The sequence below is a fragment of the Meleagris gallopavo genome, chromosome Z (genome assembly GCF_000146605.3).
Source record: "Meleagris gallopavo isolate NT-WF06-2002-E0010 breed Aviagen turkey brand Nicholas breeding stock chromosome Z, Turkey_5.1, whole genome shotgun sequence".
Lineage (NCBI taxonomy): Eukaryota > Metazoa > Chordata > Aves > Galliformes > Phasianidae > Meleagris > Meleagris gallopavo.
The window spans coordinates 56,903,254-56,928,946 of NC_015041.2; the positions used below are offsets into that span (position 1 = coordinate 56,903,254).

Sequence of the window (25,693 nt, forward strand, 5' to 3'; positions counted from 1 at the left end):
GGGGGGGGGAGGAGGGGAAGACAAACCCAAAATGTCAAGTGAATTCTATATGAAAAGTGTAAAACTTTTTTCCCATGGGGAACTGATTGGTGCTTTGTTTCACTGAGCACCATGTAGCTTGGAAACAAGCTAATGATCTTCAACTTTCCAGTTCTGTGGTCCTTTAAACTATCTTTTTGATGCAACTGCAGTCAGTCATTTTCAGGTATGCCAGTTAAGGCATAATGTACTTTTAATTTCAAAAATCCTAATGACCCATGTTTCTTTTTTAAACTTCGATTATCTGTTGTGATCTATGTATTGTTTCATATGCAGCATACCACAGATACTGCAAAAAATAACTAACTTCGGAAATTCCCCCCAATTACTACTCAAAAACTGATATATTTTTCCATATGAATGTGAAATTCCTGTGTTGTTAATCGGATTTCTGCATAAGTAGAGGAAGAAATGTTATTAAGAATTTTCATATATGTCTGTACAGTGTTTTAAGTGATCTCATACAATAGGTGCATGATGGTCCAGTGGTGGAGATCCTCTTTGCTGTATATCAGAGAAAAAACTTCCATCTAGTTTAAGTTTTGTGGCAGATTTTTTATTCCCGCACTGCAAAAACTATTTACTGCATATATGAGTGACTCTGCAGAGTCACTGTACAAGATTCCTTCCTGTAGAAAGCAATCTTTGCCTGGGTGTTCTTCAGTATTATGAGGGCTCTTCAATTGTTATAGGTTATATGATTTCAGTTTGCTTTTTTAATTTGATTGTGGAAGATGGGAATTGTAGGCATGGTTTTAAAAATGCTTGTTCAAGTGAAAAAAAGTGCCTTTCATATTTAACAGGTTCTATCACTGATTTTTATACTTGTTCCTATACAGCCATTAGCAGAGCACCTAAGCTGTATGATGTTTTCATAGCTAGCATTCTAGAATCAGGTAAGGCCTTCATTTTAATTATTTATCGGGGAGTCATGCTTTTACATTCTTCTATAGACTCAGAGAAATCAAGATAGTAAGTGATAATAGCCCATTGTTTACATATTCTGAAAGAATATAATCTTTTCTATTTTTAGTAATTCTTCCTATGCATGCCACTCTATGCATCCCTAATCAGTTAAGGACTTAAGAGTGTCTTCTAATTAAACTATTAAATTAAGCTTAATTCTGAAGAAAGATACTTCTAATGGTGTAATCACAGAATCACAGAATGTCCAGGGTTGGAAGGGACCTCAAGGATCATGAATCTCCAACCCCCCTGCCACATGCAGGGCCACCAACCTCCACATTTAATACTAGACCAGGCTGCCCAAGGCCCCATCCAATCTGGCCTTGAACACCTTCAGGGACGGGACATCCACAATCTCTCTGGGCAGCCTGTTCTAGCACCTCACCACTCTCTCTGTAAATAACTTCCCCTTGACATCCAACCTAAATCTTCCCTCCCTAATAATAATAATCGTGGGCAGGTTTGTATTTTGTGACTTATACCTCTAGGGAGTTTTTTCTGACATTCTCTCTTTGGAATTGGTTGAGAATTTTCTGTTTCATCTTACCTTCAAGCTATACCTCCACAATGCTGTTCTGAGAAATATTTTTATTCACAGGCAGGCTTCTTTTGTGTTTACATCCTCGTAGCGCTTCATGATGTTTTTGAAGTGGGACGTCAGTCAGTATAGTTCTTATTATAAATTGATGTCATTTATTTATTTATTTGTTTATTCCACTCAAACCATTGTTCTTCTTTCAGTGGACTTTTTTGTGCTTTTTATTTTTCTGGAAGTAACACAGAGACAGTGTACATTACCTAATAACTTGCTTCTGTAGCAGTAGGCACATTTTAGCAGTGGATATGAAGGTTCAAGGTTGCATTGAGTATTCTCCAGAATTGACAGGTAGACTTAAAACAAATTAATTGTATCTAATTAGTCCTAGTCATTTCATTATTATATCAGTGTGATTAGCACTGAGATAATCTACTAGAGAATATCCGAAGACATTGAAAAAATTAGACTATGTTTTGTGGAGTATTTATATATATGGGTATATTTATATATATGGGTATTTATTCAAGACACTTACTCAACCCTTTTCTCTTTTACCATATAGTTGTGGTTGCTTTACAATCATATTCCTACCATTCTTTTGTGCTGAGTGTTGACATATGAATGTCTTCTAGAATGACAGGCTACTTGAAACAGAATTGAAAAATTCTGTACTGTCTTTTTCCTCTGTTTTAAGCAAAATGTACCGGAAGAAAAAATTACTTGTGTGCTTTATCTGTTAAAAAGGTCCTTCCTGTTCGGCAAAATGTCCAGTTTTTTATTTTCTTCATCCTTGGTAGTCTCCATACTTTGAAGTGAGTGGAGCTTCATTGAATTTCCTTTGGAAAAAGAAATTCAAAAATAACAGACTTTTGTAGGAAGTAATAAAAATAATCTAATCAAACTGCCTTATTCTTGAATTATTTTGATGCTAGCAAGCATACTTTTTATTTGTTGGTCTATTTCAGATAGAAATTTTTGTTCAAAATCTGGTGGAAAATCTTTCTTTTCTTTTCAAAATTCTACTCATTGATCTTACAGAGAACCTTTAGGAGCTTGTGGCTCTTGGGGCGAAGAACGGCCACAAATGTCATTCTGTCCAGCTGAAGAGATCTTTGATGGCATAAAGATGCACGATACACTGATTTAATTCTTTCCATGAACAAAGATTTCAAGCAAATGTCTGAAAAAGATGTGAACTTCAAAGCTGTCTTGAAGCTCAGGAGCTTGTTGTGAATGGAAATTTCTCTGAAACTGTTATCAAACCACCATAGGCAAGAACTACTGCTTAGAGACCTGTGAAGATCTGCCATAGACAGATTAGCATTTGTAAGAACCAGAACATTTAAACCCAGCTACAAACTTGCTGAACAAAAAATGTTTCTCAAGGACAACAATGAACTGCTCTAAAATTAACTGTTACACTCTAAAATTGTTTGCTGACCAGTGAAAATATAGTAACTTAGGCTGACAGAGGTTCAATTCTTCGCTGTTTTTTGGGGTGCCTTCATAGTACCTGGAACCTCAATAACATAGTAACTAGCTAAGTGACTTACAAGCCATCAATGAAATAATTTAAGTTCCTTTTTCAATATAATTGAATTCTTAATAAAATTGGTTTAAACCATATTATGTGAAATTTAGTTAGCAAAGATGTGAGTCCTGTGGATGGCCATAAGTTCATTTTTGTAACTCGAGTGCTGGGAAGAACTTGGTTGGAAGGCTGGATTTTTTTCCTTTTCTTAATTAACCACAAAAATTACAAAAAAATTGGCTTTATGTATTTATGTTTATATGATGTGTGCTTTTACTTTACTTCTCTCCTAAATTATTTAGCAGTACAATATTTGCACTTTATTTTTCTCTCTACTGAATAAAAAGGATTTATTTCTGCGTGTGGCATAGATAGCGCGTTGTCATATTTGTGATCCCTAACATTTTTGTGCAGGGCGTTTAAGTAATGTCCCACCCTGAATGCTTCCTTTCCTGCTGCTAGAGGAAGAGGAAGGAGTTGACAGTTTATACACAAGGCCTTCTCGCTCCCTAGAGAAGTCATATCCTGTTTGGTCTGGCTTTTTTGCAAGCATGGACTCTTGATTTATATTAAGATACTTCCCACTGTTGTTACCACACCAAAGAAATGGTTATTAATTTGAGTACATGATATATGATCTCAAATCTCAAGAAAATCTTTGCCATGGGCCAATGTAATAAAATAGAGGCATTACTTTTGGAGCAGACCTCGTGTTTATATTTGAAACCCTTTAGAAATAGACTAATAGTTTTAGGTGTTAGGATTTTCTGCCTCAGCAATGTTAATGAAAGTCTTGACTGAGGTTTTTAAGCTCAATTTGACTCAATGTTTTAGGAGTTTTAGATCTCTTAGGTTTAGAAACTCAGTTCAAAAGATTTTGCTGAATCACATAAATCTGAAATGATGATTTAATGCTTTGTTTATGCTGTATAAAGCTGTTGAAGTGCTTTAGAAGATGTGGGTCTGCCCCCTGCGATTGAGCAGGAAGTGTGAGGGTAGGCTGAAAATCATTTTAAATAAGGGTTAAAAATATTTTCTGAGCTTTGATGAAATCATTGTGCAGTCTTTTCCATCTTCTGGAGTAAAGCACTCAGAAATTCAGAAATCCGAAACTGCCAGTTCCGGAGTTCAAAATATACAATGGGAATGAAACATTACTATCTTTAGTCTTGATGTGGGAGGCATTCTTTGAATATTTGCATTTTAATTTCAAAGATTTTGAATACCTTAAAGATAAACAGATTTCTATGCCCAGCACTTTCAAGATCTCTAGGTGAAAAGAAGGTTGCTCTTCATATGGATATTAAGTGTCAGTAAAATAGGCCAAAAAAGAAAAAATATTACTGAATTCAAATGGATTTTGAAGTAGTGATTTTTTTAGCAGACTGGAACAGTTTTTTCAGTACAAACCATGACATAGGGCGTACAAAATTTGCTGATGGAGTGTCCTTTAGCCTTCTTCACATGTCACACCCACAAAGAAAGTTCATATCACTCTTCCAATTTTTAATTTTAATTCACTGTCCTCTAAGAAAAGCCCCAAACAAACAAATGGGTAAATAAATAAAAGAGCCTGACAAGTTCATGTCACTTCTTTCACTTTTGGTTAGACCTGTTGTACCTGTCCCTGAATCCAGAAGTCCTGCTGCCCTTTGCATCACAGAATCACTGAATGGCCAGGGTTGGAAGGGAAGGGACCTCAAGGATCATGAATCTCCAACCCCCCTGCCACAGGCAGGGCCACCAATCTCCCCATTTAACACTAGAGCAGACTGCCCAGGGCCCCATCCAACCTTGAACACTTCCAGGGACGGGGCATCCACAGCCTCTCTGGGCAGCTGTTCCAGCACCTCACCACTCTCTCTGTAAACAACTTCCCCCTGACATCCAACCTAAATCTTCTCTCCCTCAAACTTAAACCATTTCCCCTTGTCCTGCAGTTATCAACCCTTTCAAAGAGCTGATTCCCCTCCTGTTTGTAGGCTCCCTTTAGGAACTGAAAGGCTGCAATGAGGTCAGCCTGCAGCCTTCTTTTCTTCAGGCTGAACAAGCCCAGCTCCGTCAGCCTGTCTTCATAGGGGAGGTGCTCCAGTCCCCTGGTCATCTTTGTGGCTCTCCTCTGGACCCTCTCCAACAGCTCCCTGTCTTTCTTGTACTGGGAGCTCCAGACTTGGACACAGTACTCCAGATGGGACCTCACAAGAGCAGAGTAGAGGGGGACAATCACCTCCTGTCCCTGCTGGCCACCCTTCTTCTGATGGAGCCCAGGATACCATTTGCTTTCTGAGCTGCAAGAGGACACTGCTGGCTCATGTTAAGCTTTTCATCTATCAAGACCCCCAGGTCCTTCTCTGCAGGGCTGCTCTCAAGGACCACTCCTTCCAGTCTGTATAGATGGCTGGGATTCCTCTGGCCCAAGTGCAGAAATCTGCATTTTGCTGTATTGAACTTCATCAGGTTCACCTGGGCCCACCTTTCTAGCCTGTTGAGTTCCCTCTGAATGGCATCTCTTCCTTCCACTGTGTCAACCTCACCACTCAGCTTGGTGTTGTCAGCAAACTTGCTGAGGTGCACTCGATTCCATCATCGGTGTCATTGATAAAGATGTTAAAGAGCACCGGTCCCAAGACAGATCCCTGGGGGATGCCGCTCATTACTGGCCTCCACCTGGACATAGAGCTATTGATGACCACCTGTAGTCATCATGACCTGTCTGTGGACTTTCAACCAGTTTCTTATCCATCGAGTGATCCACCCATCAAATCCACATCCCTCCAATTTGGAGATAAGGATGTGGTGGGGGACTGTGTCAAAGGCTTTGCTCAAGTCCAGGTAAATGGTGTCATTACCAATGATGGGCTTCCTGGACTTCTGCCACCACTACACTTCTGTTGCTTTCTCTGCAGTTTTCTTGGTTACCTCTTTTTTGCCAGCAGCCACTTAAACTGAAAGAAAATTCTTACAATTTTGAATTGCTCCATTTTCCTGAACATGCTCTTGCTCACAGACAGCCTTTGTCAGAGGAGACGCTGCTCCTTTGGCATAAGCTGGGGTTACCAGGCTGAGAGCACTCAACCTGCCTGCAAAAATGGAGAGGCGTCCCCTGGAGAAGACTGCAGTTTAAAAATGCCTGTGTTAATTAATAACTTCTCCTAACTTGGGATGATGTTTAGTCCTTTTTGCTGTGTTCACAACACACTAATACAAAAAGATTAAAAGTTTTCTTAACTTTGTGTTTTAATGGAATGTCTCCTGGCTATTTTATGAACCAAAAGTGGTAGCGAGCTGGTAGGGTAAGAATTTGGAGGCGTGATGTTTTTAGATTTTGTTTTCTTCCAACGCAACTGATACAAATTATCAGAAAAATATGCTGTGTATTTACAGTTTACACTGATGTAAAGAGAATATGCTGTGATATCATAAGTCGCAGATGTAGAGACCGCTATGTAAAAACTTCTGAACTGTTAGATTTGTGGCAAATAAATAATGGCAAGCTTTCTGAAGAGTCTGAAAATACATTCTTGACTAGACACACTCATGAAGAAAGTTAGTGTATATAACACTTGAGTATTGCAAACAGAAAACAAGCAGTTTTGGAAAAAATATATTCTCTAAAGTAAATTTTACATTAATTACTTGAGGACGTAGGCTGTTTTTGTAGAATTAACAGGTGCTGAATTGTAAGAGTTCATTTACATTTCATTTTTTAAGAGTAAGAATCACTAGAGGCTTTGGACAAACGTGCTTTATTTTTCTAGGAGTCATTTAGTAATCATTTCTATTCACTCTGCAGTGTCTGAAGGTGATCTAGTCTGAAAGGCTCTAGTTTAGGATCATTGTGAGCAAAGTCTGCCCCAACCTGACTGGCTGTGTTGGCCTCAGGCCATCTTCTCTCTGTGCTCAGTGGAGAGATTCTCCCCAGTATTGTAAACTTGCTTCGTTGTTCAAAACACTGTTTAAATATGTTCAGAATTGCTGTAGTCAAAGGCTTATAATTCTGTTTCGAAATAACAGCTGTACTGTTTGGGAGGGTAAACAAATTGGGAGTAAAGATTTTATTTATTTTGCTGTTTGAGTGTTTCACATTAGCATCACAAATACAATGTTTGTCTGGAATGTGTAGCAAAAGAATTTAGGCAATACAGATTAAATGACATATTTTTGTTGTTTTAAACGTGGTGTGAGGACTTGTGTGATTTCGTTTTAAAAAATAAGATCCTGTAATTAAATCTTTGTAATTAAATCAGGCACTGTTGGCATATATTGCCATATCTTAATTTCCTTGGAGGACTAAAAGCCAAGTGTCTTAGATACTGGTGAAATGTTAAGAGATCCCAGAATGAGACACACTCCAGAATGTCTTAGTGTGATTATGAAATGGCCCAATTTTATAATATAAGTACAATGTATGTAACACTATGTAAAGAACATGGAAAATTAAAATTATGTAAGCTAGACAATTATTTTGTTTTCTAGATTATATAGATGCTGTTTGAAATTAAAATGAACTATATGACATGTAAAGTAGTTCCAAATCAGTGTTTAGATACAGAAGAAGTCTTAAAATACAAGTGCTAGGAGAAGCTGTAGCAGGCAGTTGCTGTCTCTTTATTACTATTCTTTTTTTTACATATAAGAACTGAGTACTGCTGGGTGTATGACCCAGACAGTATGCCACTAAGGAGACTTTTCTTCACCATTCTTATTCCCAGTAAGAGGTGAATAAAATCTTTGGATTAATGTTTTCTTAGTACCTTATGAAATCTTGGAAAATGAACTAAGTCTGAAGGTGAAAAAGGAAGTAGTGGACAAAAGTGAAGAGAGGAGCCTGAAGAAGGCAGGAAAACAAGCTTTTTATTGACAGGTGAGGAAAAAAGATTAAGAATAGATTAATCAAAAGCAGAAAAAAGTTGATTTTGCAGGTGCTGTCTTAAAAATTTGGGGGGACAAAAAAGGAAAAGGACAAGGTTCAGCAGTACAACTAACCCTATCGAAGATGTCATTCTGCATGGTACAAAGTGCCATACAGCAAGGTGCCTTTATCCTGGGAACACACACATCATCTTACCGAGTGATCGTTCTGAAGCAGTCCAAAAATTCACCTGTGTAAACCAGCTAAAAACTCAAGTATTTTATGTGCCTTTGATCCAACTTTTAGTGAAAATCTGTTCCTCTGTGGAGAAGGTTTTAGAACTGATCTTGTGAGGTTTCTAAACATGTAGAAAGCATCCCCCCTGATAAGTTTCTCCTTATTTGCTTATAGTTTTGCAGAAACGCAACTTGAATTGCTTATAGTAACTTGATAAAAAAAATAAAATACAGTAAAACTGATTTGAAGTAAGCACTGTTCAAAGTATGCTGCGCAGTTAAACTGCATGGAACTCTTGATGATTTTGAGTTAAGCCTTAATGTAATCTCTTCATCATAAACAAATATTTTCATTTTGCACACTAAAAGAGTTGCTGCATTTTTTAAAGCTGAATAATGCTGAATGTTCATGACAGGACAGGGACAGTCACTGAACCTCCATAAATTTGGCACTAAAGGTATTTTACTTGTCAGACTTCTGGTATTTCCCTGATTGAGAAATCCCTCATTTTAAGTAACTTCTAAAGCATCCAGAATTAACCAAATAAAAACCCTACTTTTGCTAGGCAAACCTAAATTCAGGATAATAAGACAAATGAACAGGGTAAGTTGCAAGTGAGCATGTGGAAAATGCTCCTTACAAGTCATTGTTTCATGGCTTGGAATATTCTCCCAGAGGAAGTGATGTGAGCATTGCTGCTTCTGAGCTATTTGTGAGCAGAACGCATGAGGTGGTCAGGAGTGCATTATCGGGTGCTGTAATAGTGCTGCATTAGAGCGGCTGATCCAGTATTCCTTCTCCATCCAGAAACCATGCGTAGTTTTAATCGTGCAGCAGGCTCTGCTCCTGGTTACTTACTGCGTACTGTCGTTCTTTATATTAATGCGCTTCTCCTTTATTCAGGAAGTGTCTAATGGCATTTGGGGGAGGGGAAACTCATTAGCTTCCTTCCTGAGCACTATAATTTTTATTTCCTGTTGTAACAGTGGCCTCAGCCAAAACTAACAATGTAGAAGTAGGGGGGAAGGGTTGCCTGCAGAAAACATTTTCTAGTCTGGAGCAAGATGTTGCATACAGGAAATTTTTGAGGCAAACAAGCATTTGAAAGCGTCTTTTGAGCACAATACTTAAGAGGGATTTTGAACTTGATGTTCTGTGTTGCAGTTTACCCCCTTTTTATTAGGATGAAGGTGAATCAGAGCTGTACCAAGCAGACAGTCTGCCATCCCCTTCCAGTCCGTTAGACATAGAAGGTCACGCCATCTTTCCTTCCTCTTGGCTGACCTGTGAAGGCATCCAGTCACCCAACATGAACCTCCCCCCTGGCCATCCCCAGGTGCGGCACCATGGCTGCAGGCAGACAGCACGGCTCCTCTGTCCCATGCCGGGCCGATGGCATCCTGTGGCCTGCAGATGGCCGTCTGTGCCTGGGGAGCAGAGCTGTTTCAAGGCTTCCAATGCATGCCTATATTCCTGCTGGCATGTGTCTTACTCAGGCTGTGCTAAGGCATGAGTTTGACCTGAAAATGTGGACCCGCCTACTTCTGACAGTGCTATCTCAGCCTGAGAAGGGAACCGTTTTGTCCATCTTGTATGTATTTAAACCCTGTTCTTGTCTTCAGACAGTTATTACTGTGTTTTGAGCTTCTTTTCGGTAAGGAGATTTCAAGTTGTTTCATTCTATCTATGGTAGACATTCACTGACTTGAAATACTTCAGTTTTGCTACATTAAGTTAATGGAGCACTAACATGCTGTATGCCAGTAACTCAGGTCAGCACAGAACCAACACCAAGATGAGCCCACCAAGAGAAAGAATGAAACTGCAGCTTGATGGAAATAAGAAAAATGTATTTATGGCAGTATTTGTGCTTACAAACTCTGTGCTGCTTTTTCCTCCTGTTCTCTGCCATATGGCCAGTTTTGAGAGGGAGTGCTTTTGTTGACCATTTTAAAAGGAGTGGTTTATTGAGTGGTTAGGAAATAAGGAAAAAAGCCTTTACTGCATGTAATTTTGATTAGCAAAATATGAGATTAATAATCACAGAGAATGGGGAACCAGACTGAAAAGTGGAGTCCCACTGCAAATGCAGCAGTTTGAGTTCCTTAGCTAATGTCATGGAATTAACATACATTGGTGCTGTGTGTCACCGTGGAAAGCTATTCACAGGGAATTTTAAAACACAGTAGCTCATGAGCTACAGGGGATAAAGATCTCCAGGCGTGCAGGTTAGCAGCTTTACCTTTGCCAAATTAATTTGTGAAAGAACTGCTTTAACAGTCACAGAAATCTTTGTCCTTTCCTCTCACCCACTCTTGCTATGTAAAAAAAAAGAGTGTATTAAGCAGTAAAATTAAGTTCTTCTGTAAAATTTAATCATCCCCCATTACCTGACTGCTGGATTTTGTCAGCTTTGGTACGTGACTGTCCCTCCACTGGGAGCTAAGCAGTACCAAGGGAGACCCTCTGCCAGTAGACGCCTGCTGGTTTGTGAGTCAGGAGCCAAGCTTCCTGGGCAAAAGGAAGTCTGGAGTAGTTTCCAGAGATTTTAAAACTTTGGAAGCAAAGGAGAAGTGATAGGATAGATGAGCTGTAAAGTTCTGAGTCTTGGCTGTCACTTGGGAAATCCCAATAAATGTTGCATTTCCTTCATTCTGTTAACAAAACACCACTTGGATGTGAACCTGATATCTGGCCACTCAGCTGCTGTCTTCTGCAAGTGAGTCTTATTTTGTCAGGCTTCCCCAGTTCAAGATTCAAAGGAGAAGAATGTCAGCTCTCCAATACTTTACTGATGTGAATCTTATCAGCAGATAGAGCTGTATAATTTCCCATCAAAAGCCTGTATCACCACTGCTAGCTTCCCCAGCATAATATAGGCTATTTAGCTGATAGTAGGGGGCACAGCGAGAGTGCTGGTTTGTGTTAGCAATTTGCAGCTTGTGTTATGCCCTTGTAGCACAGCACTTTGGAACCAGTTAGCTCTCTATAATTAACCAACCCAGCTGGTACATTGTTAGATTTGCTCTATCAGAATGAGGAGAAATGGTATCATAGGAGGATATGCTGTAGACAGGATGAGAGGGAAAACACCTCTGACTGCTGTAGTTTAGGATAAGGAACAGGTTTCAGTTTGGGTTTTTTTTTTTTTTTTCTTTTTGTTGTGAGAGTGGCAGGCTGAGTTTTGTTTGTTATTTTGTTTTGAGTCTGTGAGACAGTATGAAGAAAGGGTTACAGCAGTGCTTTTGTTTCATTGCTTTTTGTTGTTGTTTAAAGCATAAATAAACCAATAAAGAGTAAACCAAGTAGAAATAAACCAATCACCACTTCTATGCCAGGGAAAGAGAGGGGCTGCCATTGCTTGAAGTACTGTAGGGGACATGTGAATGTGGTGCATAGAGACATAGCTTAGTGATGGATTTAGGGAGTTAGGTGATGGTTGGACTTGATTATCTTGTATATCCTTCCAAATTAAATGATTCCATAATTCTAAGAATCTGCATAATGACTAATCTTTAGGGTAATCTAAGAATCCACATGAAAATTAAGATAAATAAATTTCAGAGTGTTAGTGGCTAGTTACTTTGAAAGTCTCCGGTTCTCATTATTCCAGCTATGAATTGTTGGTCTCCGTAGGGTATAAAATAATTGGTTCCCCAAGGAGAAGTAACCCAAAGGGACCACCATGTTCCAGGTGCCCCACAGTGGGTCACTCACGCTGAAGGCAGGGCTCCCACCCATGCAGTTCTTTGTTCCTGCTTATCTTGAGGAACCCCATGGCTGTGGCCCTGCAATAACAATTCATTTTCTCACATTAGCACCTTACTTCTTTCCCAGAAGTTTTAATCTGTTTATCTCTAGCAACCCATTGTGTTTAACGTGAGGGACACTGAAATTTTGCCTGGGGTTTTTCATTTGGGCATTAGAAGAGCCACTGGGATGCAAACCAGCTGCAGGGATGGACATACTGAGAACACCACTTGCTTGTGATGCTGTGCCATTCATATATTTTGCATACACAACATGAGGCTTTCTGGAGGACAGTAGATAGAATGGATTGATTATCTTATTTTTCCTCAGAAATTTTAGTTCCACATACTAATTACTGGGTTTAAATTTCATCAAGGATTTTTTATGTTTTTCTTATGTGTGGATTTCTATTTAATACTAAACTGAGTTTAGTATTAATCATGGCTTTTTTTCAATTTCACATGACTTTTCTCGTACTCAAAAATTTAGAATTCTAGCTATTCTTCAAAATCCATGTTACAAACAGCTCTCTCAAAGATCTTACCTAGTGGACTTGCTTTTATTTTAAATATTGTGCACCATTGATTGCATACTATGCTTCAGATATAGAAAAATGCTTGAAAGCAGAGGATTTTCAGAAAGGTTTAACTCGGTCTTGTAAGGCCAACATCATTGCACATCCTTAGTAGCTGATGAAAAAAGATGCACATCTCCAGAGAGTGGCTCAGAGCAGCTGACAATCTGTGCTGACTGTAGAGGGAGCCTCCCTAGGTTTGTTAGTCTTGCACAGCAAAAATGTATTTGTTGGAGCTTTATTTTCTGTTACATATAAATTGAGATATTTGAGCATATATCATTAATTTTCAGATTTTTTTTTTTCTTGAAAATATCTACCTTACGTTGATGTCTCTGCTTGTGAAGTTAATTTCAAGAAGTTTAGGAAGCTGCTTCACTTAAGACAAAGAAATAAATTTCTTTCAAAGAGTAATAATATTGCATAGTTTTGGTTTTGTTTTAAATTCTAGTCTCCCACTATTTAAAAGTACCGTGCTTGTCATGGAATTAAACACTCTGTTTTTTAGCATCTGTATATATGAAAAATGCCACTGATTTTTAAGTCACAAAATTCAGGCTAGAAAAAATATGTGTAACATATCAGTAACTTTACCAAGAGTGGAGGTGATGTTTAAAAACCTTCTTCAGTCAATTTCAGTCAATGAAAATTTGCTGTCAAAATACCTGTGAAGTCAGGCTTTTTCCTGTTTCGCTAAAGTAATTTACAATTAGACCACATTTACAACATGGCCTTGAAAAAGGCAGAGATATATCTATAGTTAGTATTTCAGTAATGTATGAAAGTGTAGTTTCATGACAGTAAGGCCCAGACAAGAACACGTAAACACATCATTTCTTCAGCAAAACAGTATTTTCATGGTGATGTAAATTTTGCATTTCAGCTTGTCCTGAAATAGCGATTTGTTTTCACTCTGTATGCTTTCCTTCTCAGCCAGCTACCTGCAGCGGCTAAACTCCCCTTGGGTAGGCAGGGATTTGCAGGATTTGTTAGTTTTCTGACAATGTTGTTCCAAACTGCTGGGATTGCTGAATCACTCACAAATGACCTAAAGATAACCTCAAACCTGTCTACTTTGCATTTATTGTTCCAAATTCAGACTTTCAACATATGATAATGCGTATTAACTCTCAGCATGTTTTTTTATTTGTGTTTCATAATTTGCAGAAAAGAGAGATGCCGAGAAACTTTTGTTATTAATGATGATATTCTTGATGAAATGGGAAAAGTACTTGTGTGGAGGACATTGTCATGAGAATGGGAATACAATAGTACAGCAGTCTTAAAATCTTTGGAAAGTAAAACAGGATTAAGAATTGGATTAATTAGGTGATTCAAAGACACTGTACCAAAGAGCTTAATTACTAGAGGAAGATAGGATGTGAGACAGACCTATCACATCAGCCTAACTACTGCAATGTACCAACTGTAAGTTTTCTGTAGAGCATCAACAGAGAATAAAGGGGAGAAATGTTTGGAGCAGGAAGAGGAAAATCAGCAGCATTCAGCCAACTTTTGTGCAGAATGTTATGGATTGAGCCCGGGGATAGTTTGAGTACTAATCATGCTCACTGGAAGACTAGGTGGGGTATTTCTGAAAGTTAACTTTAGTGTAGATGTTGATGTGATTGAAGAGGATGCCATATGACTGGTTACCAGTTACTTAATATTATTTGGAATAATGGCTTCAAGAGCAAGCCATGTTCAATACCGAATTTTAAAAACATGCAGCAATGTTTCTCTTTTCTGCAGTCAAATTATTATGATCCCAAAAGTCATTTGAGAAAACACTTGGGAAAAAAGACTATTAATGCAGTTTTATATTTTATATTTATATTTCAGCAACTTTGAACGTGAAAGTAATGCTTTGAATACTTACAGATACATTTAGTGGAGTGCATATCATGCCTCACCATCACCAAAATTAAGCCGGTTCCTCCAATCTGTTTCACATTATCTCCTGCTTGAGTGACGTGTCTTGGCACAGCACACAAGCTGAAACATACACCCTTACTTCAGCAGAAAATTGTCTGAAAACCACTTAACATATTGCTCCCAATTTGTTTGCATCTTTATAAATAAATGAGAAAAGTCAAGTATATACTTTTCAATTTGAGTTCTGTTAATTTTTAGAGTTTACAAAAATTTGGCAATCCTATTTCGCTATTTAAACAAGCATATTATTTTTTAAATAGTGAACATTCTGTTGAGACCTGTAATGTCTTAACATGTACATGTAATAATGATTTTATTAACTTCTAGCAAATCGTAAACTCTTATTTCAAAATAAATTTTCTTTATAACCATACTTCAGAGAATCTTTGCCTAGAAACTATTACAATCCTGGAAGATGTAGCTAAGAGACAGGATTGTTGTGTTGTCTTTGAACGAGAGTTTGAAATGCTTTTATCATTGATGGCAAATATATCCTTAAATTCTTTCTGTTATCCTTGGCATACTTCCAAACTAGTATGTAGTTTTCAGTTCTGTAATAGAATTTCACTATCTTGGCTTAGTAGAGTGAAAATCCAGGATTTGACACTGAGATATAGTAAAACAAACTGTAATCCTACTTAAGATACAGGGATGCCATGCTCATACGGAGGTTACTTGGGTGGCAGGTTACCCTGTGGGAAGAACTATTTTTTAGGAAGATGGTACTCTCCTGGACCCCACCTTAGTGAAGGTCTGAAAAAGTAAACTGAGGCAAACCCAATATTTTTCCCCCAAAATATCAAATGTGTTTGGTTTTTTTTTTTCGTTCAGACAACAGAATAAAAAAAATAAGCTATCAGTAGAATTATTGCTATAGTACATTATCCATACACTGATAATATTGTGTAAGATGGAGCAAACAGAAATAGTTCCAGAGTCTAAATTTATTTGTAGGGAGCTGCAATTTGGAAAAAAAAAAAAAAAAAGGGAGAGAAGTTGTGAGGAGTAGCATTATGATCCTTTACCACAGCACTTTTTAGTCTAGTACTATTATCTGAAATAAAACATTTTAGACAAAGATGTATCAGCAAAACATCAGCAATTAATCAGGACTTGCAATGCAGATCTTTCAAATGACTTGCATCTACTAATTGTTTATCTGTCAGGAAAAAAAAAATCCCCTATTTCCACCATTCCCAAAATTTATGATCTTGAATAAGCAGTACTAAATATTTCTTATCCTTTGTCCTCTGTGTAAAACAAAACATCATATGAGGGTCCTTATGAAGACAACATATTTGCATCCAAAATACTCAGTAAAATGTAATATTCACTTTTTGCTTGTCTGTTTTTATTCACTTAATTGTTTGTTTTCATAAAGCTGGAGAATGCATGAAATTCTGTGAATTAGAAGGTATTCTTTAAGATCATAACTAGTAAATAGGTAATAAGTAGTTAGATTTTGGGTATGTTATTCATATCCACACTTCTTGTGAGACAGCAGCCAGAATGCTGTGCTTAACTTGCAAAAAATATTGGGAAAAAGAGAGTATGAGAAAGTGACAAAGAGAGAAAGTTGGGTTTTGGATTATTTTGCTGCTCACACAGCTCTTTTGGTGCATCAAGGACTGGTCACCGATAAACCTGATAGTCCCATCGTGTTTATTTACATGGCCCTATTTATTTACAGTTCTCTTTTCATTGGATGTGAATATACATGGCCCGGTTTATTTACAGTTCTCTTCTCATTGGGTGTGGTGAATAAGCAGTACTGATTGGGAAGGCATTTGACTTTGATAGGAACTTGCTTCTGTTTTCATCTCAGAACTATCGACTGCCTAGCAGAGTCTTATTTAGGCTTAGTGGCAATGTGGGATTTAAATATCAACTTAACGATATTTCTACCAAAAATCAGGCATTTCAGCTTTCCCTCCCGATGGTAGGCTGTGATCACTGTGCTTAAAACTTCATACCAGCAGCAGCTGTCACTTCCCTGTGTTATCGTTCACATCAATCCTTGCACATGCCTGCCTCTGTGGAGATACTTTCACAAAGCTCAAGAAGTGCAGCTGAGGTGTTGGGTGCCAAGCATGCAGGCCACATAGGAGCAAGGAGCTGCACAAAGCAGTGTCAGACAGGTGACAGGTCACATTTTGAGACTGCAGCACTTTTTGGAAACGGAGTTTCTGTTTGCTGTTCACTTGTGTAAAATACCTGCTTGTTGGTGTCATGTAAGCATAACAACATTAGCCTGAAATGATGTTATTTTAGAGGAATTTATTGTTTTGTATTCTCTGCGACAGAACATTTTTATCTGGCCACTGTATTTTGGTTGTATATATACCATATTCAAAAAAGTCTTGTTAATATCATTTGTCTAAATTCATTTACATTAGAAAATTAAGTAATTTTAAAATAAAATGATAATCATTTTACTTACTGCAATGTCAAAATGGTCCTAACTGTCCATTTTATCTATATTTGAAAACTTTAGCTTGAGCAATGAAGTACATCATTCTGACATTAAGGTTTACATGAAATGTAAAATGATTCTTCTTACATATTAGAACCAGTTCTCTGTATTTGTCTGCAGTGGATTTCCTATGAAAATATCATAATATATGAATGCAAAATGTGAATTCCAGAAAAACTGTTATAAAGTGCTGTTATTCCTGAAGATGTCTAAATTCTCATGACCTAACTCTGAAACTGGATCCAGAAAGAAGAAAGAAAGCTACAGTATGTTTGTCATTAACTTGCAATAGTACAAACACCAGAAGCCTTTTCCCGATTCTCATTCAAAATCAGATATGAAATTTTGGAATAATTAAAAGCTTTCAAGTTATCACTGAATTGTTAGTGTCTCTGCAGTGAAAAGTAGGAGTTCCTACACCATGTTTTCAGCAAGTGCTACCTGGACTTAAGAGTTCTGAGAGATAGTATAAACATAATGTCTTTTTGTCTTTTGTTGTTGTTTTTCCTCATTTTGGCCTTGGTGCCAAAATGGGTGCATAGAACATGCAACTGCAATAATAGAATTTGAAGCCAGTTCCGCTACTGAATTTTTCTTCTTGGTCTATTCACATAGTAGGACTCACAGAGGCAAGTTAGAAATTTTTCTTTCTGAGTCACCTCACAGACATTTTTGCTACAAAATTTTAGCAATATGGAAGATTTTACATACACATTCTTATGCTGCTAGGATTCTCTTTAATGTGTGCAACCTGTGCTGCTGTACTCGTAGGGCATCAAGCTGTACAGCAGAAGTGTGTAAATGCTGTAGGTAGGTTGTGCTCTTCCAGATACCACCTCCTTTACCCCATTATTGGGAGGCTGAGAGCCATTTTGCAGAGGCTGTTTAACTAACTGTGCAGATCAGAGGCTGGTGGGGAGGATTGCTTGGATGATGAGGGAGTTGGGCGGCTGTAGATCTTCCTCACTAAACTTCTAACAGATTTGAAGTTGCCTCCTTGTGGAAACATTTTGTGATATATGTGAGTAAATTAATATAACACACTTCCTTGTAACTTCATTTTTTATGTTTACTTCGTGATTTCTTTGTTAGTAAGTACTATTCTAAACTACGGCTGTTGAAATCTACCTAGAAGACACAGTTTAAATTGTTTCTGTGTTATAGTCTGTTCTTACATTGTTCAGGGTTGCATGAAAATAGCAGTGAATATCTGCAGTAACTGTCGTTCAGGTACACCATTTTAATTAATAACTGTGAAAAGATAGCATAAATCAGTATATTAGATACAAGAGCATATAAAATTTTCAATTTTTTAAGGAGATGAAATATAATATAGAAACATGAGACCAGCTTGCTGTTCCTATTTCATCGTTTTTGAAAGTGGAAGAAGCAAATTACAAATATTTACGATTTCAAACTAATGGAAGTGTGAATGATGAGCGACCTGTAAAGCATGCAAAATGAAGACATCATTTTACTGTGGGACTGTGGAAGAAGAACTGAATAATTGATCAGAATGGAATAAATAAGAATGTCTCAATGTAGCTGTTGCATGTTTGATCTATCTGGTATAAGTTTCTAAAATGTTCATCATATGGTGTAAGATAGAAAACATTGTACAGCTAAAGCACTCAAAACACCATACTTCAGGTTTTGTCAAGTGTGTTGGGGAAGAACATCCCAAACAAGACAAGAAATGGTTATGCACTTCTTGCACCATTGCTGAAGAGCTGCCTGCTGTTCCCCGGGGTGCACTGAGGAATGAGTCTGGATTCCTCCAGTATCCTTAGTGCTTAGACAGTTTAAAAAATAAAAATAAATATATATTTAAAAATAACTACTGATAACTCACTAAATGTTACCTTTGGGCAGCTTTTAAATGAAGCTTCGTTAGGAGGTTTAATGGCTAACAGAAATTTAACGGATACAATGTTAATTATTTTCTTCCCCATTATAGGGATAATCATTATTTCCTTTTTTCTTCTTTTATCTATTAAGGAATTTTTACTAGGTTTTGTTGTTGTTATTGTTTCATTTGCTTTGTTTCGTTTTAAATAGTGTCAAAGTGCGGTAAACAATGAACTCTGTGGGGGCAGACTCCTATGTCCCTATACGAGTGTTGTGAGAAGTCATTCTCTCCTTCTCTTATGAACATCATTTTGCAACCTGCCGAGTCTAGCAGAGACCTCAGCAGGAAAGGACATCTCAGACCCGTTCTCCGTTGTGCATTGCAACTCTCCGTCTTGCATTAATGCATAATATCATTTACATAATGTGAGCAGGAGGGTGAAGCTTGGATTGGAAGGCTTCTGAAAACTGTTCATGTGTCAGTGGAGGTGCTGCTCAGCTCTTTTTCTGAGAGTATTCAACTTAAAGGATTTTGTTTATCTGACTTCACACTGTTGAAATGTGTTTGTCCAGTGATTATTGTCTGTTCAAATGCGTTATTCTGTAGAATCAGCTCCAATGGACCTGTTACAGTGCTTCACACATGGCCAATAAAGATAGACAGCTAAGATTGCACAGCAACAGTCAGGAATTGGTAGGCAAGGGATGATATTGAAATAAGGCTCATCATTATTTGTGCCCCTTTAATAGGATACAGAGAATGCAGTGCAGGCTGTTTTGGAAGGCTTGAGATGCTCAGGCTTTTAACATTGATTTTCTTCAGTAATGCTAATGTTATTCTTCATCTAGAAATAAGGAAGATCCACTATACTTCACTCAAACTGTTTCTGCACCTAATCAGGATTTTAATCAACATGATTATCTGATGTGTAGATTAAACAAGTCATTTTGTATATAAAAAATAAACAACTACAAATATCGGTCTCTTCTGCTTTCCTTTGGAAATGTAGATAATGTAAAAGTAAGTAGTGGAGATCCACAGAAGCTTTGCAAAAACAAAGAAGAGTAGCATTATTTTGCTTCAGGTGTTATCTCTGTGAATTCAGGCAGCATTGTGCTCTAGTTCTAGAACTTCAGGTAGTGCTCGCGGATAACTGTTTGTTGCAGTTTTATCAATGGGTCTGATTGGCCTGTGAAGCCTCCAGCAAAAAAGTATTGTGATTCAAATGTATTTGCTACCTGCAGTTCACCTGGTTGACTTTGTCAATTGCAATCTCAGCACTGATCCTGCTGTCCAGATCTTCACAAAAATACGAGCCTTCATCACAGTCTTATATGGTGAATAAAACTGGATGTCAGTCAGCTCTGATGCCAGTATCTTTTACAGTAGGTACTTTAAAGATACGTTATAGATGTTTGTTTGAAAAGGACATACTGCTTGGATGCTAAGTATGTTACTGTTAGAAAAATGATTCTAAAGCACAGTTTAGACCACTGAAAAATCTCTGGCAATTAATTCAATTTTCCTTTCCGCTTGGTTTAAAAAGGTCAGCTTGTCTTTGTGCCAGTTTTTAGATCTTTCCACCATTTTGCCTTAATTTCCTAGACAGAGTGCCAAATGTTTGGAAATGCAGTTTCTAGATCTGCATCTTCTGGATATCAAGTGCGAGCATGCAGTGGAGTGATAAGTTAATAAACATAAGTCATTCACATTTTGTAGAGCAGATATTGGCAGATCATTAGTAAACTGCAAGTGGCTGTCATTGCATTGTGTGTGCATGAGTACTTTCACAAAAGACCGTAAGCCTTTATAGGTGATTCAGCCTTATGAGCCTTATGCCTCGCAGAGATGTACTGTAGGAAGAGTGCTAGAAATTAAAAGTAATTGAGGTTCCAATACATGACAACAAAATCAATTTGACTTCCCTTTTTGTGGTGATCTCCTGCTTGTAAATTGCCAGAAGCAATATTCTTTACTTGCTTATTCCAGCTGAAGGATCTGCAAAGGTAACTAATTTCATCCTTTGATTTACTTCTTAAAAATATCTTTTTTCGTTTTCCTTCCAAAAATATAACCTGAATTCTTCTAATTTGTCATGGTGTTTATTTTGGGGGTTCGTAAAATCATGGTCAGTACTATCAGAACTGTGAGCATTCCTTCTTGTACCCTTTGTAACACGTTCCTGTTTTGAAGCTCGGTATAATCCTGAAAGGGTATTAAAGTCTGCTGAAATTGTCTCTAAAGTGCTTGAAATTGCGTGTAAGATGCATAAAATAGTTTCTTTATGCTGCATGTATGTCTGTGCATGTGTGAAGATGTTTATGCACATAAAACAATGACAAAATATGCAAGTTGCATTTACATTTTTTTAATTAATTGAGATCTATCTATTTGATACATACATGTGTATCTGTGCAATCTCTAGCATCCTTCCTCTCAACTTAAACCTGTCTTATTAGCAATTCATTATGCTTGTATAAAAGAAGGCTAGACACTAAACAATTCTAATTTACCTTCAGAATGAAACGACGACAGCAACATACTTAGAGAATTACTTTCTGTATTTGGTCACAGAAGGTTTTTTTTTTTTTCTTCTTTTTCTTTTTTCTCTTTTGGTTTACTGCCTACCATGCAATGACAAAGGTTTATTTTCCCTTTGTTCTTTTCAGAGTGCTGCAGCAGCTCCCAGTCCAGTGCTAGGAAACATTCCCCCGGGAGATGGCATGCCAGTAGGTCCTGTACCACCGGGTTTTTTTCAGGTATTCAGAAAAATTATAATTACAGGAATTTTAGCATAGAAAATCCTCCATAATAATGGTTTAAAAGTCTGTAGAAAAGTCCTGCTTCTAAACTGTATCTCACTATATGGTGCAATACTTGAGAGTTTTTCTTTAACAAAAGTAAATAGGTAAAAAGAAAGGGCTCTCTTTGACTGACAGGTATTCTATTACTAAAATAGTACAAAACATCTAATTTCAGAATTTCGAGGATAAGAAATGGTACCTATGTGTGAGTGAAGAATGAAATTGCTTGAATATGATTTTATGACAGTTTATTATGATAAAGTATTACAACTGCATTAGAATTTTTTCAGCCACTTTTAGCTCTATGATAAACCTACAGACCAGATTTGAAGATGTTCAACTTTCAATGGGAATTAGACCCAGACAATTGGGAATATCTCTCTGAACCTCCCTCTGCATTGAAAATCTTGACATTAAAGCCTGAAAAACAAGCCAGGGATTTATATTGAATGTCGCCTCTAGTAAATTTTGTCATAAATGTATTGAAACACCCACTTAACACATTGGGCAGTAATGGTGTAGAATGTAGTGATGGGCAAAATGACAGCTTCTGGTGCATGGCCAGCCTGACAGCTGTGGTCTGAGGTTGGACAGCTCGCATCTCGTCAACAAAGTTCAGTTGTTTCTCTCCTAACTGGCAAACTGTGGCTTTCGATCTGTAGCAGCAAATGCTGCCGCTTAAAAAGTTTATTAAGAACAGAGGTTTCCACTTCACAAACTTCATCTCATGGTGGGAGGGAACAATCCAGATTTCCATCATTGTGGTGTGAGGAGAAAATCATGATAGTAATCTTATGTTGAATTGAAAGCTGGCATTGAAATCCAGGTGGAGACAAGTGTCTTATGCCTTCTCCTCAGAGATGTAGTCAAACATTTTTCATCCGGACAAAGAAAAAGAAGAGATGTTTTACTTAGCAGCTTCCTACTATTTTGGCTACATGGTGACTATACAGAAAACTGGGGGGATATCAGCCCAAAGTATACTTTGTTTTTTTGGCCTGTATGTGAGTTGCAACATTATTTATATGGTGCTCCATTTCCCATAGTCAAAGAAAGAAAAAATGTTGTATGTGGTGTTGGTATTTATCTAAAGAGATCCTGAATGTGGCATGAAAATGTTGTTCCCTTGATCAATGTAAAAAAAAAAAAAAGAGCTGTGATTTTCCATACATGCGTGAAAGGGTGTGTGTAAGTAAAGTACAAAATATTTTACTGTTGCCAGTGACAAAATCGTCAGCAGCTGGCAGAAGTGATAAATTGTTTTATTTCAGGTTTTTCTGTATTAAACAACTGGTTAAGTACAGTCTTCTAAACAGAACTTTTTACTTTTATATTTATATAAATATTTCACTTTTTCTTACTTCAATCACCCACTCTGGCCATAATGTCAAAAAAACTGAAGCTTAATGGTTTTTTTCTTCTACTGTCTCACAAAATAATGAAGAAGAGAAAAAGGCACAGATGTGACAAATATATGAAAAATAGAGGAGAGAATGACAGTTCAAAAGTTTTGCAGGAGAAGGGCATGGGATTTTAGTTTGCATTAGGTAAGCATGAAAATACATCTATCCATTTTAGATCTTTAAAGATACAAGAAAGACAGAAAATTAAGTATTGGTAAAAATTTTTTCATGTCAGTATCGTATGGTCAGTTCAAAATGGCACTGAGGGATGTGTTTTAGTGATAGGACTCCTTAAGTCAGGTCAGTGTTTAGATTTAATGATCTTGAAGTCTTTTCCAACCTATATGCTTGCATGATTCTATGGTTATTTGAGATGCTCACAGGCTTTTACCAAGGCCTGGGATTAAAAGTAAACAGAGGAAAATCCATTTGCGATGTAACACAGTTTGCGACATTAATCAGAGCTGTAATAACTTAGCAGGACATCTGGTGACTCCTGCAAGGGATGTTCCAAGGGCTAATCTGCACAGTCCAGTCTTCTTGATAGCACTGTGCACCTCTTTCTGGAACTGCTAAATCATCAGTGTGATGACATCATGTGTCTCTGTAATATGCCATACAGAAGACTGGTCCTTTAATGTCTTAGTTGTTAGTGATCTACTTGCCTTTGTTGAATGGCCCAGTTAACAAATCAAGCATTTTCCAAGAAACTTCTTGTTTTCACTGTAGTCATCTGCTTATGACTGTATTTAAAGAAATAGCATTAACATGGGAGCAATCCCAAGAGAGAGAGCCAGGCCAAAATGAGGTCAGTTATATAAGGATGTGCTGAAACACTAAGGTGGGTATAAAGCAAATATGTACAGACAGACCACAACAAGTGTTGTGGGTTTAAAGGGAATGTAGTCAAGAAATGGCTAGTATCTGGTTGTAGTTCCTCCGAGAGCTGAATGTTACCAATGTCAATTTATGTGAGGACAAGAAAATATATTGGCAGACAGCTGCGTATATGAACTTCAAAAAATGGAGGAACATCAGCATCTGTTGCTGTAAAAGCAGGTGAAAAAACAAATGAAACTCCTGGTCAAAACTTTGTATTGTTTCATAGTTGTTTTCTTCCTAGTACACTTTTAAACAGAAAATCAATTTCTATATGCGCTTCTGCAGTTTCACTTGTCCTTATAGAGCATATGAATAAACAAAATCACAGAAAACATGTTCATCTGTCTTTGAATAATGGCAAACTGCAGTCCTTTTTCTATTAACTACTCGTCTTCTGTCAAGGAATTTGTGCCCAGACTTGCAACTCGCTCCTGGATTGTGAAAGTGAACAGTTCGGGTTTTTTTGAATATCAGAAGATGACAGAAACAGCAGAAGAATGGTACTTCTGTCAGTATTTAGTTCACTAAGAGTTTGCACTGCAAAAATATTGTAACAACTCAACTTTCTGCAGTCTAAAATATTTGGAAGACCATCCTGATAAAGATGTCTTTCATTACTTTTGTGGAAACATTTTTCTTAATCTAAAGCTGTCCACAGCTACTGCTTTCCAGCTCTGCTTGGCTAGCTCAGGTTTGCTGGATGTCTTCAAGTCAATTCATTTCTAATCAGTAGTGGAGCTGTATTTTCTTGTGCAGCATGAAATGCTGGCTGGGGTATAGGCAGGATGATATTCCTGACTCAGTTCTTCCCATGAGAGGTTGGTCAAGGTGGCATTTGGGATGATGAGCCAGGAAACTTTACCCAAGCTCCCATTTCACTGCTGGTCACTAACATTAGTTCTGTATCTCTTTAAAGAAGACAGTAATCTAGTACAATGGCATGGCATGTGAAGTAGGTCAATATGGGAACAGAGTGATTTGCAGACAGAAAAGCCACTAAAAACTCTATTCTGCTCTCTAAAAGTGAGGTTTTCATGTGTGTATAGGCCACTGTTGCTGACATTACTCAGCAGTCTGTAATTTTATGCCTGGACCATGGAGTGGAGTTCTGAAGAAAGAAGCTGAATCTGCATTGTGCTTCCATGTTTGCATTTTTTGTATTTTCAATTCAGGTGTCAAAATTGAGCACTACAGTGCAGTGATACAGTGGAATAAAGATAGAAGAGTTATGTACAGCTATTAGCATCGACTATACTTCATTTTTTTAATGTGGTTTAAAATGTCAAAAATAAGTTTGGGAAGTCAAGAAAGCAGATTTATGTGGATCTAGGATGCAATCCAATTTCACCTATTGGTGAAATAGGTGAAATATCTCACAAGAGATATTTCCACGCAGTGCAGAAGTGTTGATTTTGAAAGTTGTATTGGGTAGAGGTGCAGTACCTTTGTTACAAATAATGAGCTTTCATGAGCATGTATACAAATGCCACAGGAAAGTTTTGGAGTTGTGTTCAGCAGAATATTTTAATTTTTTTAAACAGCATGTAAAGTGCTGGTTCTGTGTGATTTTATGTGCCATTTAGTTACTTGTTTAGTTCTAAAGCAGGTGAAAACAGAGGGGTGATTGTCCCCTTCTACTCTGCTCTTGTGAGCTTCATCTGGAGTACTGTGTCCAGGTCTGGAGCCCCCATTACAAGAAAGACAGAGCTGTTGAAGAGGGTCCAGAGGAGAGCCACAAAGATGATCAAGGGACTTGAGAGTGGTGAGGTGCTGGAACAGCTGTGCAGAGAGGTTGTGGATGCCCTGTCCCTGGAGGTGTTCAAGGCCAGGTTGGATGGAGCCCTGGGCAGCCTGGTCTAG

The 25,693-nt window shown here is 37.6% G+C and overlaps 1 protein-coding gene across 1 annotated transcript in view; it reads left to right on the forward strand.

Annotated features, from left to right (window-relative positions):
* SSBP2 (single stranded DNA binding protein 2) overlaps nt 1-25,693 on the forward strand; it is a 162,624-nt gene that overhangs the window by 89,758 nt on the left and 47,173 nt on the right. Inside the window, exon 5 of the mRNA XM_031557442.1 lies at nt 21,414-21,503. Within this exon, the coding sequence (XP_031413302.1) occupies nt 21,414-21,503 (90 nt within the window). The remainder of the gene's footprint in view (nt 1-21,413; nt 21,504-25,693) is intronic.